The 13601-nt window shown below is 36.6% G+C and overlaps 1 protein-coding gene across 1 annotated transcript; it reads left to right on the top strand.

Moving 5' to 3' along the window:
* Nucleotides 1-1767: 1767 nt before the first annotated feature.
* LOC127843111 (mannosyl-oligosaccharide glucosidase-like) lies at nucleotides 1768-12594 on the top strand. Its single transcript, XM_052372922.1, has 4 exons — nucleotides 1768-2005; nucleotides 6145-6376; nucleotides 7093-7257; nucleotides 9578-12594. The coding sequence occupies exons 1-4, from the start codon at nucleotides 1845-1847 to the stop codon at nucleotides 11453-11455; spliced, it is 2436 nt and encodes an 811-aa protein (XP_052228882.1). The 5' UTR covers nucleotides 1768-1844; the 3' UTR covers nucleotides 11456-12594.
* The last annotated feature ends 1007 nt before the right edge of the window (nucleotides 12595-13601 follow it).

Genomic DNA, 13601 nt, shown 5'->3' with positions numbered 1-13601 from the left:
GAAGTTCATTTGCACATCTAAATTTATTTCGCAAAAATTAACGGCTTGCCTTTTTTTGTTCAAGCTTTTTGTTATTATTATTTATACATACTTATATCCCAAGTGTTTTTTTAAACACAAATTCCATGACATTTTACTGTCATAAGCAGATGTGTGTTTTTAAGAGGTTTACTATAAGATGTTAGGGTGTAAGTGGAACTCAAGGCGGTGTAGTACATCCAATGCGGTACACGTCGTGCACTCACAAGGCTAGATCGTCATTCAGGTCTCGCTCATAGAAATTGTCAGTTGCGCCAGGTCCTAAAAATCTCGATGATCATCGTTTGTCTACCTAAGCAGGAGAAGATCGGATTCGGAGGAACAGTTAGCCAGCAAATCGTCGTGGAACGCTATGGGCACGAAAAGACACAAAGGACATCGTGGCCATCCACAGCACCTGTCTCTATATCCAGCGGTCTCGACTCTGTCTCGCCGCTGGATCAAGATGGTATCGGGCGAGGGAGTGAGATCGATGAGCTGCGCAAATCTTCCTCACTAAAATCTAAGTCACCTCACAAGTCACTCACTATAAACATAAGTTTTAGTTATAACATGTTGATGTCGAATTTCTTTTAATGGTAAACGTTCGCATTTATAAATTTTTAAACAATTTGCATATGTTTTGCCATTATATGAAGCTTATTATGTAGTTAAACAAATATGCATAAGTAGTGAAATATAATAACACACAATGTTTTGCTGTCACGTACGTTTATTTTCACGTTGATTGTGGTTTCGGAGTTATATTCGCGAAAGGCATTTTTTGGGGATTATTAATTTTACATAATTAAATCGGCATTGATCCTGTATCTGTGAACAGTTCGAATGTCTGACAAAACAGTTTACAATACAATACATTGTTGATATTAATAAAATGTCATCTTTAAAAAATATGTGTTTAGCCATGTTTGAGTCCTACAAAACCGATTTCTAATTAGTTATGCATTTAAAAAATGCAAGTACTTGTATTACATGATATAATGTATACCGGTTTGAATTATAACAAAAAAGGCACATGCAATTGAACATTTAAAAACAGTGATAATCGTTGTTTCAATTTCTGGAGGGTCTTTTTCTGCATTTTGATTACATTAAAAAATAGGACATTTTCATGCAATTATAACACATACCGGTACTTCCATGTATTTATTGTTCTTGTTTGCTACTATTTGGACGTAAATGTGTGTACACCAATGTTCAACTGTAAGCCAGATCGATTACAGTAAATATTCGCATACACATTTACTGCTTGTAAGCCAAGTTGTAGAGAAAAAAATATTACGAAAACAACGGAGTGGAAGACGTTCGTGAACTACAGTATTTAATTAATTCTCAATACATTAAAAAAGAAAGTTGTTTTCGTTATCTATGGTTATAGCGAAAACAAGTTTTTTGTGTCAAGTATTACTCATATGCGCCTTCACTTAGATCTTTAGAATAGGATCACTTGCTACAAGAGTTTTTCCATTCTCGATCATGTCAATTCCCACTTTCGCAAACGAACATCTGCGGGGACGTTATCAACCTTTGCGCAGAAAATCCACTGGAACCAGATTATGTCCTGTATATGACAGCATAGAACGACAACTCTGCATAGAGATCGCGCGGTTATATCTTTCAAACTACACCGATTTGTTTTGTGACCAACTTGACAGGTGACCCTTCCGATCGATTCGGTATATTGCTGTCCAAAACAGTCATTTTCGGTATTTCGGTGACACCCAGATTAGTGCTTTGTAGCCGTTATACATGTAGGATGATGTACATGGCCACGTAGATTCGCCGGTCTACTGTTTTCAACAAAAATGACGAAAGACAGGCATCTAAGACAGAGGCAAATCAAACGCGAATCTATCATACACGGAAGACCTGTGGAATCAAAAACAAAATCGTCCCAGGACACAAATAAGATCATTTTAGCCGCAGTTTGCATGATAGCTGCGTTATGTGGTTTTGGTTATTTTAGGTATGTAAACATGATTATCGTGCAATAAAATAGCAGTGGTAGCTTTTTGATCTGCTATGTAATTGTTATTCTTTTAAATATGTGGAATTGTATCTTGATTTGTGTCAAAGTGTGATTAAGGTATACAATCTCTTGTAGAATGTTCGCACCTATGTAGTTTGGTACCATTTTTATGTCCCCCACTATAGTAGTGGGGGACATATTGTTTTTTCCCTGTCTGTTGGTTGGTGGGTCTGTTGGTTGGTTTGCGCCAACTTTAACATTTTGCAATAACTTTTGCTATATTGAATATAGCAACTTGATATTTGGTATGCATGTGTATCTCATGGAGCTGCACATTTTGAGTGGTGAAAGGTCAAGGTCATCCTTCAATGTCAGAGGTCAAACATATGTGGCCAAAATCGCTCATTTTATGAATACTTTTGCAATATTGAAGATAGCAACTTGATATTTGGCATGCATGTGTATCTCATGGAGCTGCACATTTTGAGGGGTGAAAGGTCAAGGTCATCCTTCAAGGTCAGAGGTCAAATATATGTGGCCCAAATCGCTTATTTTATGAATACTTTTGCAATATTGAAGATAGCAACTTGATATTTGGCATGCATGTGTAACTTATGGAGCTGCACATTTTGAGTGGTGAAAGGTCAAGGTCATCCTTCAAGGTCAGAGGTCAAATATATGTGGCCAAAATCGCTCATTTTATGAATACTTTGGCAATATTGAAGATACCAACTTGATATTTAGCATGCATGTGTATCTCATGGAGCTGCACATTTTGAGTGGTGAAGGGTCAAGGTCAAGGTCATACTTCAAGGTCAAACGTCATATAGGGGGCAGGGGGTTTTTTTACTAAGAAAGTGACGCCGATATTCGGCGTCTTCCCCTACCAGAATTTTTCCCCTCAAAATACAATTTCCCCACCAAAAATATCATTTTTCACCAAAATATAATATTTTCTCTTAAAGAAATGTTTATTTTTCCTTTGGGCATTCGACAATTATCCAATTTGCACCATGTACAACTATCTTTCTCTCTCTCTCCAGACGAACACAAAAAATCTGAGAATCCCAGTTATTCTAAATATAGCTCTTAAATAACGTTATGTAAACTGGGCAACTAATCGTAATAATCATGTGACTATTTAACTGGATACCGGTCTTGCGCGAGAAGGGTGTTTCATCAATAAATTACCAGAAACCAGTCGAATTTTCATCCGGGCTATGTGCAAGCCAAGATATAAACGTGAAAACAGAAAAAAATGTCTCACAATTGGCGTTCTTACACAAACAAAATAAAACATTCGGAATTGGAAGATACTGAACGCATCAAGGCATTTTTTTAAGAAAGAATCATCGAAAACCGTTATAACCCATCAGGATTCTGAGGTAATCAACATCGAACATTGTGAAAGTGAAAGTAGACAATCGGCAGCTGCTGCTCCTTTCCCTTCCAATACTGTAGCAGTACAGAAATATAGTTGAAAACATTTCCCATAATTAGATCTACACCTGCAACTTAATTAAGGACTTTGACTTTAATACGTGTTAAATGTGTTTAAGAACAAAAAGGACGGAGACAAGCCTCTTTTGATGAGTTATAGACATTGAAATGAACAGTTTTTATTTTTTCCCCTAATATGTCTCTTTCGCACTCTTTTTTCCCCTTTCACCCAGCGTCCAGCGTCTTCCCCTTTCTCTAAAAAAAACCCCTGGGGGGACATTGTGTTTCACAAACACATCTTGTTTGTACAAACCCATGACAACTCTTCCTTATTAATAATTTGCTTTAAAGCATTACTTTAAATGTTAATATTAAGACTTTCCTTAGATTTATCAGATGATTGGATTATTTCACTTGTTTTGGTTTCCCTCCTGCCTCTTTTGAGCGGTGCAAATAGTGATCCTGACTAATATTTACTCCTTATATATGTGGTTGGTATACACCGATTTTCTATGGATTAAAAGTATTTTCCCATACCATTCTTCTGACATGAATTCTGCTTGAAGCTGAAAGTTTGTATTATTAACTAATTAATCACTATTAAAGCCATCTTTCAGCACATTGTATGAACACTTATTTACAAAAAACAGTCATATTAAGTCAAAATAAAAATTGTATTTTGAACTGTTGCCCGTTGAGTAATTGTCAAGTTTGACTGGTCAACGCACCGATGTAGATGAAGATGTAGATGCACTGCTCAAATTGAATATCTAGTCCTCCTTGTTTCCCTGTGTTTGTAAAGTGTAAAATTTCTTTAATGCTGATAATTGCATGATTTATCATATGTACAGTTTTCTTCTATACCATAGATTTTTAGCCGGATTTTTTTCGAAAAAATCTCGGCTTATAGATTGATGTTGTCGGGCGGGCGGGGGGGGCGGGCGGGCGGGCGGGGGTGGCGGCGTGCTCGAAAATGTTAAAGTTCTTATTTCATGGTATAACTTTGGTATGCTTGGACCTAGAGTCTTCAAACTTGACATGAAGGTTGGCCAGGATTAACAGATGACCACTGGTCATTTCAAGGTCATTCATTTGAAGGTCAAGGTCACTGTGACCTTCAATATAAAAAATGTTAAAGTTCTTATAACTTTGGTATGCTTGGACCTAGAGTCTTGAAACTTGACATGAAGGTTGGCCATAACTAGTTAGTAACCACTGGTCATTTCAAGGTCATTCATTTGAAGGTCAAGGTCACTGTGACCTTGAATGTAAAAATGTTAAAGTTCTTATTTCATGGTATAACTTTGGTATGCTTGGACCTAGAGTCTTCAAACTTGACATGAAGGTTGGCCAGGATTAACAGATGACCACTGGTCATTTCAAGGTCATTCATTTGAAGGTGAAGGTCACTGTGACCTTCAATATAAAAATGTTAAAGTTGTTATAACTTTGGTATGCTTGGACCTAGAGTCTTGAAACTTGACATGAAGGTTGGCCAGAACTAGTAAGTAACCACTGGACATTTCAAGGTCATTCATTTGAAGGTCAAGGTCACTGTGACCTTGAATGTAAAAAATGTTAAAGTTGTTATAACTTTGGTATGCTTGGACCTAGAGTCTTGAAACTTGACATGAAGGTTGGCCAGAACTAGTAAGTAACCACTGGACATTTCAAGGTCATTCATTTGAAGGTCAAGGTCACTGTGACCTTGAATGTAAAAATGTTAAAGTTCTTATTTCATGTTATAACTTTGGTATGCTTGTACCTAGAGTCTTCAAACTTGAAATAAAGATTGGCCAGTACTAGAAGATGACCACTGGTCATTTCAATGTCATTCATTTGAAGGTCAAGGTCACTGTGACCTTCAATGTTAAAATGTTAAAATTGTTATAACTTTGGTATGCTTGGACCTAGAATCTCAAACTTGACGTAAAGGTTTGCAAGCACACTTAGATGACCACTGGTCATTTCAAGGTCATTCATTTCAATGTCATTCATTTGAAGGTCAAGGTCACTGTGAACTTAAATGTTAAAATGTTAAAATTGTTGTAACTTTGGTATGCTTGGACCTAGAATCTCAAACTTTGCTCATGCCTTGAAAAGTACTTACATTTCATTTTGACCTTTGAACAATATTTCAGTAATTTAAGTATTGCATTGACAAAAACACGAAAGGTACTTTCCTGTCATTTAAATAAAAAATCCGGCTTCAATGCGGTCATCTCCGACCGCGGAACTCTTGTTAACAGTATTACTTGCACTTTGCTATTAAGATTTTACAGAATGACTGAAAATATATCTTAAATTGGTTTCATTTATTTTGCTACAAACAATCTGCATTAAATATTGAGACTTACTGAAGATACTTCCCCATCAGAATCCACCAATTGCTTCTAATTATTCGGACTAGATCTTATCCCTACATTATGCACGGAAGATATGGTCAATAAATTTGGCAAATGGTGAGGTCGAGTTTTCAGGCCAAGTTGACCTCTGCTAATGTGTTATAATAATGTTGATTATCTATGCAAGTTATGATGTATGCATTTTATTGTGTTTTTAGAAAATCTTTACTCTTATTTTGCTTGTTTGTCTTGTTGTAAAATACATATAGTATACTTTCATGATTCATGCAGAGTAAGTTGTGCCATCTCATATATTATGTCCATTCCAGTATCCTTATCATTCCATTCCAGATACCAGATGTACTTAAGGGAGCTTGTGAAAACTCCGCTTTACTCTCCAACAGTGTTGACTAAGGATAGCACAAGTGCCGCGTCAGATCCGGACAGGTTCTGGGGTACTTACCGAGCTAATACCTACTTTGGGCTGCGTACTAGAAGCCCAAAGTCACCATTATTCGGAATGATGTGGCTGAACCAGCAAACTCAGCAGATGCCTCCACCAATAAGACATTGGTGTGATCAGGTATCTGGGACATACATTTGAAAGATCAAGTTTATATATCATTGGGATTAGTTTCCTTGTAAAATAGCTTTAATAATTCATAAAACATGCACAATTACAAACTAGAATGCAATAAATAACTTAGATTACACCCATTAATCAATAATGTGTGTTTTCTCTCAGCTGATTTCCTGCTTTTTTTCCCCCAAAATGTCTTAGCAAATAGTTTCAACCGTTACTGTTTCAACTTACAAGATGTTTTAAACAGAATTTTGGTGAACCCACAATGGGTGTAGGGTATTGTATTTTCCTTCCCTGAGGTGTTCTCAAAATCACAGCCATGCTTTAAATTGATCAGCAGTAAAACCTTGTTTCTTTGTTATATAGGATCTGGTCGACCTTTATGAAAAACAACACTTTCTGCTCACCACAAAAACAACATGCTATAAATTGTTGATTTACCAATAAGGCTCTTGGTTTTATTTAAAGGACCGCAGGTTGCCTGGAAATGTTGTGGATGGTCTAAAACCCAGCAATTGCATAGGATAAATAAAATAATTATGTGTCACTTGATTCATAAGATCTTGTGAGAAGTGTATTGTTTTTGAGTAGTGTTTGAACAAAATGAAATGCAAAAAGATTATTGTTCTGTCAAATGAATACAATTACTACATCAAGTGTACATGTTATTCTTACTAAAATATTATATTTGAATTGAAATTTTAATTGTTCTTCAGGGTGACAAATTACATAAGTATGGATGGCTAAAACATGATGGGAGACATTTTGGAGTTCAAGAAATACACGATGGAGACTTCAAAGTGACCACCTCGTTTGTGAAAAGGCCTGGAGGCAGCCATGGGGGAGACTGGACAGCCTACATTGATGTCTCTAATACCACAGTGAGTCCAGTACACTGTCAATCACTCACACTGCTCATGGTTGTAACTTCCTTGTCCTAGATGAGCTCACTGATAAATTCACTGTACATTTCCAGTGGACTTGGCTAGGTTATATATATATATATATATATATATATATATATATATATATATATATATATATATATATATATATATATATATATATATACATGTATATATGTACTTACTTTTGCTCCATAGTTTCCCACCTTTATTCTTTCAATACTCCTCCTGTTTTGAACATAGTTATAAATCTAAGAAAAGCTATTGGGTTGGGGTGCCTTTTTGCCAAATCATGGGGTGTTGGTTTTATTTTATTTCTTTGGGCTATTTTGTGCTAGGTCTTTTGCAACATTTAATATTGGTTGTATGTACAGTAAAGTAAAAATATATTTGTGCTAGTCAACATAGTTTAATGGGTAAATTATTGAAGCTCACCTTGATTGTTTCTCTTTTACCATCCAGTCAATAGAGCTGTCTTGGTCATTGTCGGCTCGGGTAATACTTATCTGTACCCCGGGTACTCTTAAGTATTCTTACATATACATATATATTCTTACATATACCAGGGTACAGTAAATATACTTGAACGTACTCGGTCGATATTAGACTGCACCCGAGTTGTATTCCCGCCCAAAATCCGATGTCATAAAATGCGTAACCTATTACCGTTAAACGATATTGTTTATCTTATACAAACTTCTCTTTAATAAAACTGCATCTACATGCTTTTTATGTCCCCCACCCACTATAGTGGGGGACATATTGTTTTTGCCCTGTCTGTTGGTCTGTAAGTTGGTCTGTTTGCTGCAACTTTAACATTTGCAATAACTTTTTCAATATTCAAGATAGCAACTTGATATTTGGCATGCATGTGTATCTCATGGAGCTGCACATTTTGAGTGGTGAAAGGTCAAGGTCATCCTTCAAGGTCAGAGGTCAAATATATGTGGCCAAAATCGCTTATTTTATGAATACTTTTGCAATATTGAAGATAGCAACTTGATATTTGGCATGCATGTGTATCTCATGGATCCACACATTTTGAGTGGTGAAAGGTCAAGGTCATCCCTCAAGGTCAGAGGTCAAATATATGTGGCCAAAATTGATCATTTTATGAATACTTTGGCAATATTGAAGATACCAACTTGATATTTGGCATGCATGTGTATCTCATGGAGCCGCACATTTTGAGTGGTGAAAGGTCAAGGTTCATCCTTCAAGGTCAGAGGTCAAGTAAATATGGCCAAAATCGCTCATTTTATGATAACTTTGGCAATATTGAAGATACCAACTTGATATTTGGCATGCATGTGTATCTCATGTAGCCGCACATTTTGAGTGGTGAAAGTGCAAGGTCATCCTTCAAGGTCAAAGGTCAACAAAAAAAATTAAAGCGACGCAGAAGGGGACATAGTGTTTCTGACAAACACATTATTGAAGATAGCAACTTGATATTTGGCATGCATGTGTATCTCATGAAGCTGCACATTTTGAGTGGTGGAAATTCAAGGTGAAGGTCATCTTTGAACGCCAAAAAAAAAATAAAAAAATTGTTTTAAAGCGGCGTTCTCATGAAGCTGCACATTTTGAGTGGTGGAAGTTCAAGGTCAAGGTCACCCTTCAAGGTCAAGGTCATCCTTCAAGGTCAAAGGTAAAAAAAATAATCAAAGCGGCATTCTCATGAAGCTGCACATTTTGAGTGGTGGAAGTTCAAGGTCAAGGTCATCCTTCAAAGTCTAAGGTAAAAAAAAAAAAATTCAAAGCGGCATTCTCACAAAGCTGCACAGTTTGAGTGGTGGAAGTTCAAGGTCAAGGTCATCCTTCAAGGTCAAGGTCATCCTTCAAGGTCAAAGGTAAAAATAAATAAATTCAAAGCGGCGCAGAAGGGGACATAGTTTTTCCGACAAACACATTTCTTGTTGAGTACGAGTTTCGATAATATAGAGGCCATTTAACAGAAAATTGACATCAATGTGAACATAATTAATTTTAAAAAAATAGCTTACAACGACCAATTAAGCGTTAAAATTCACAGGTACGTTTAAGTATATTTACCGTACCAGAGTTTTATGTAAGTATACTTAAGAGAACCCGGGGTACATGTAAGTAGTACCTGAGCCGACAATGACCAATAGGGCATCAATAGACTTTAAATTTTAAAAATTTATGTCACTATTAAAAAACTTAATTTCTATACTTTTATCCTATTCTAAATTTTAGAAATTGACCCGTTTTGTATTGTCTTACAAATCAAAATACATATTAACACATTAACTTTGTTTTTTATTATTTTCAGACTCGGCCGGGACTGGTCTCATTGATGTTCTACGTTGCCCTTGATGATCAGGGCCAGCTGCAACCAGTCTTAGCGAAAAATTCTCCACGAATCAATGCCATAAATGGGTACACGCAGGATCTTGGCCATTTTAAATTGACGTTTCCAAAGTCCACAGGATCCACTCTGCGGCACAATTATCTCATTACTTTAGCACCTGGGGTTAATAAACTAAAGGAGGCCCTAATAAAAGGTATTAAAGTCGAGGCCTGGGATAAAGCAAGAAAAGTTCCCTTCTTTGTGCTGGGAGGGGACCAGGTATCCTCAGATGCGGAGAGTGGGCCAAATTTCATGGTTCACCAAATCACTGCAGAGTTGCCGTTCTCGATGGAGGTTCTGTTTGAGTCGGCAAGCAATGTTGACAGGCCCAACCATTTACAGGGGGACATTTTTCAATCCTTGCTTAGTGAGCATTCTCAGAAATTTGAAAACAAGTTTACAAACACATTTCAACTGCAGAAAAAAGGGTTTTCTGATGGTCAGATCGAATTTGCAAAAGCAGCTTTAAGTAATATGCTTGGAAGCATTGGATACTTTTATGGCAGCTCTTTAGTTCAGTCAGTTTATAACGAGGAACCAGTTCCCTACTGGAATGCCGCTTTATACACTGGCGTGCCATCACGGTCATTTTTCCCACGTGGGTTTCTTTGGGACGAAGGCTTTCACAATCTATTGATCAGCAAATGGGATCCAGAGATCTCAAAGGATATTGTTTCCCACTGGCTGGACTTGATGAACACTGAAGGATGGATACCGAGGGAGCAAATTCTTGGAGCAGAAGCGAGGGACCGTGTTCCAGCGGAATTCGTAGTTCAGAGAAACCAGAACGCAAATCCACCTACTCTGATCCTTCCACTTAAAACACTGGTTCCGTACATTCTGCAAAGTGAGACAGAAGAGCAATCTTTAAAGCGAATCCTGCCCAGATTGAAGACTTGGTTTAACTGGTACAACACCACGCAGCTCGGACCAATACCATTCACTTATCGGTGGAAGGGAAGGGACAGGAAAACTGTACGGGAACTGAACGCAAAAACGCTAACCTCTGGGTTGGACGATTATCCACGAGCCTCTCATCCCACAGACGATGAGTATCATGTGGATCTCCGTTGTTGGATGGCACTGTTTTCTGGCCTGATAGCCGACATCAGCAAGTCAATTGGTGAAGACGCAACTGCATACGAGTCCACACATGCTCTCCTTTCAGATAATGGCTTGCTTGATGAATTGCACTGGTCGGAAAAGAAACAGCAGTACAGCGACTACGGGCTCCACACTGACAAAGTGAAGCTTGAGAAACCCCAACCTAAACCGAATCAACCGCCAATGCACTTGGAGAAAGAACGAGTTGTGTACAGTGACCCACAGCTTGGGTTTGTGAACGCTTTTGGTTATGTGAGCTTGTTTCCAGTGTTATTGAAAATCCTTGAACCTACCTCACCAAAATTATTTAAAATTTTCACAGATATACGCAACGAAAAACTTGTGTGGACCGACTTTGGTTTACGCTCGCTGGGTCAGACAACGCCCTTGTATAATCGTTACAATACAGAGCATGACCCGCCATATTGGAGGGGTGCCATATGGATCAACATGAACTATCTGGCGCTGGGCGCACTAGACTATTACAGAAAAGCCCCCGGGCCTTATCAATCCCAGGCTGACAGATTGTACGTCGAACTGAGAAACAACCTAATCAATAACATGTATAATCAGTATGTAAAGACTGGGTATATATGGGAGAACTACAGCGACAAGACTGGAGAGGGTAAAGGGTGCCATCCATTTACAGGATGGTCAGCCTTGGTTACACTTATCATGTCAGAAGTATACGAATGACATTTACATGCATTAGCTAAGGATGCATTGTTGTTTAAATATTTTAACCTCTTACCCATGGCAGCTTCTAGAGTGTGTTATGCATGTAGCATTTTTTTAAACAAATGTACTGATGTGCCAGTTGACTAGTTTGACACTTATATGAACATTTCAGCCATGTTATGGACTAAAGTCAAAATAAGTTGTATCCAGACTGTTTAATAAATAAAAAGATTATTCCCTCACATTGATAAATATTTTTAATAAAATTCACCCCTTTAAAAAAGAGGTGTATTATGGGAACACATTTGGCAGACAGTAAGCAGCGTCTTGAACGATGTTAGCTCATTAATAAAACAATTTAAATCATCATGAGACTTTTTATATGTGTGTTTTTTTTTTATCTTTACTAGTTTGATGACCAGCCAGATCACTTGAAGCACTTGTAAAATATTGCCTTTGAATAATAATATTGTCTGCTTTCTTAACTCACAAAGTTTGAAGGCAATCCTCATGAAACATGGTGATTCTGTTTGCTGGCATAAAGGCCAGTTGCATCAAGGTCAAGGTCACTGTTACTTAAAAAAACAACACCTGCAGACCTTTGGTTCAAAAAGCAATATCTTAAATATTGAAAATTTGGTGTTCATGTTTTTGTATTTTATTAATTGCATTTACATGTAAATGTATTATGATTAAAACACATTTTCAAGTCATGTGTGTAAACAAAAACAAACATTAACAACAAAGGGATACATGTAATGTTTCTCTTGTTATAACAATTAGTCCAGCATCAGAGTCTGTTTTCAATCTGTTGATGGATATTTTGTGTTTATTTATATAACTGCAAATAACTAGAGATTAATATTATATGTTAACAAATCTTATTTGTGTATTTCAAGAAATATTCCCTGGTCAATTGTGTATCATGTTTTATTTATTCAAGATTCTCATGTAATTTCATTTTTATTTTACTTTGAAGTCCAGTTTTTATTAAGTGCCAAGGATGTGCATGAAATCAAATTTGCATTGCACATCATGTTCATGTTTTCATGTAATGTTGTAATTTATTATATTTTGGTATGCTGGTGTGTTTTTTATGAAGGGATAAGTAAAAGAGTTGTAAAATATTAATTTGAATAAAATGCATTTCTAAATTAGTTTTTCTTCAGGTGCATAATTTCTATTTTACAATGTTATTTTGTACGGAAAAACCTAGTATTTTAAAACAAAGGGCCATGATGGTCCTGAATTGCTCACCTGACCCATTACTATCAGATGAAAACTATGACCTCTATTGTCTACACAAGGTTTTTCTATGATTTGACCTAGTGACCTAGTTTCTGACCCCAGATGACCCAAATACAATCCCAATCCAGATTTCATCAAGATAAACATTCTGACAAAATTTCATAATGATCTGATGGAAACTGTGACCAATAGAGTCTACACAAGGTTTCTCTATGATTTGACCTAGTGACCTAGTTTTTGACCCCAGATGACCCAAATAAATTCCCAAACCATATTTCATCAAGATTAGCATTCTGGCCAAATTTTATTAAGATTGGATGAAAACTGCGACCTCAACTGTCTACACAAATTTGTTTAAACTTTGACTTAGTGACCTAGTTTTTTACCCTAGATGACCCAAATTCGATTCAAACCCAGATTTTAACAAGACAAACATTCAGACCATATTTCATTAAGATGTGATGAAAACTGTGACCTCTATTGTCTACACAAGGTTTTTCTATTATTTGACCTATTGACCTAGTTTCTGACCCCAGATAACCCAAATACAATCCCAATCCAGATTTTATCAAGATAAATATTCTGACCAAATTTCATTAAAGATTGGATGAAAACTGTGACCTCTATTGTCTACACAAGGTTTTTCTATTATTTGACCTAGTGACCAAGTTTTTCAACCCAATGACCCAAATACAATCTCAACCCAGATTTCATCATGATAAACATTCTGACCAAATGTCATAAAGATTGAATTAAAAAATGTGACCTCTATTGTCTACAAAAGGTTTTTCTATTATTTGAAATAGTGACCTAGTTTTTGACCCCAGATGACCCAAATACAATCACAATCCATATATTACCAAGATAAACATTCTGACCAAATTTCATAAAGATCTGATGAAAACTGTGGCCTCTA

This window comes from Dreissena polymorpha, chromosome 8 (assembly GCF_020536995.1).
Source record: "Dreissena polymorpha isolate Duluth1 chromosome 8, UMN_Dpol_1.0, whole genome shotgun sequence".
Lineage (NCBI taxonomy): Eukaryota > Metazoa > Mollusca > Bivalvia > Myida > Dreissenidae > Dreissena > Dreissena polymorpha.
The sequence above is the reverse complement of the archived record's forward strand: the minus strand, read 5'-3'. Positions and strand labels throughout refer to the sequence as shown.

Bases quoted from the DNA above. Each gene is read 5' to 3' on its own strand.
- LOC127843111 (XM_052372922.1), top strand. From the start codon at position 1,845: ATGACGAAAGACAGGCATCTAAGACAGAGGCAAATCAAACGCGAATCT. The intron at 2,006-6,144 runs GTATGTAAACAT...ATTCCATTCCAG, and splicing joins TGTGGTTTTGGTTATTTTAG to ATACCAGATGTACTTAAGGG. The intron at 6,377-7,092 runs GTATCTGGGACA...ATTGTTCTTCAG, and splicing joins TAAGACATTGGTGTGATCAG to GGTGACAAATTACATAAGTA.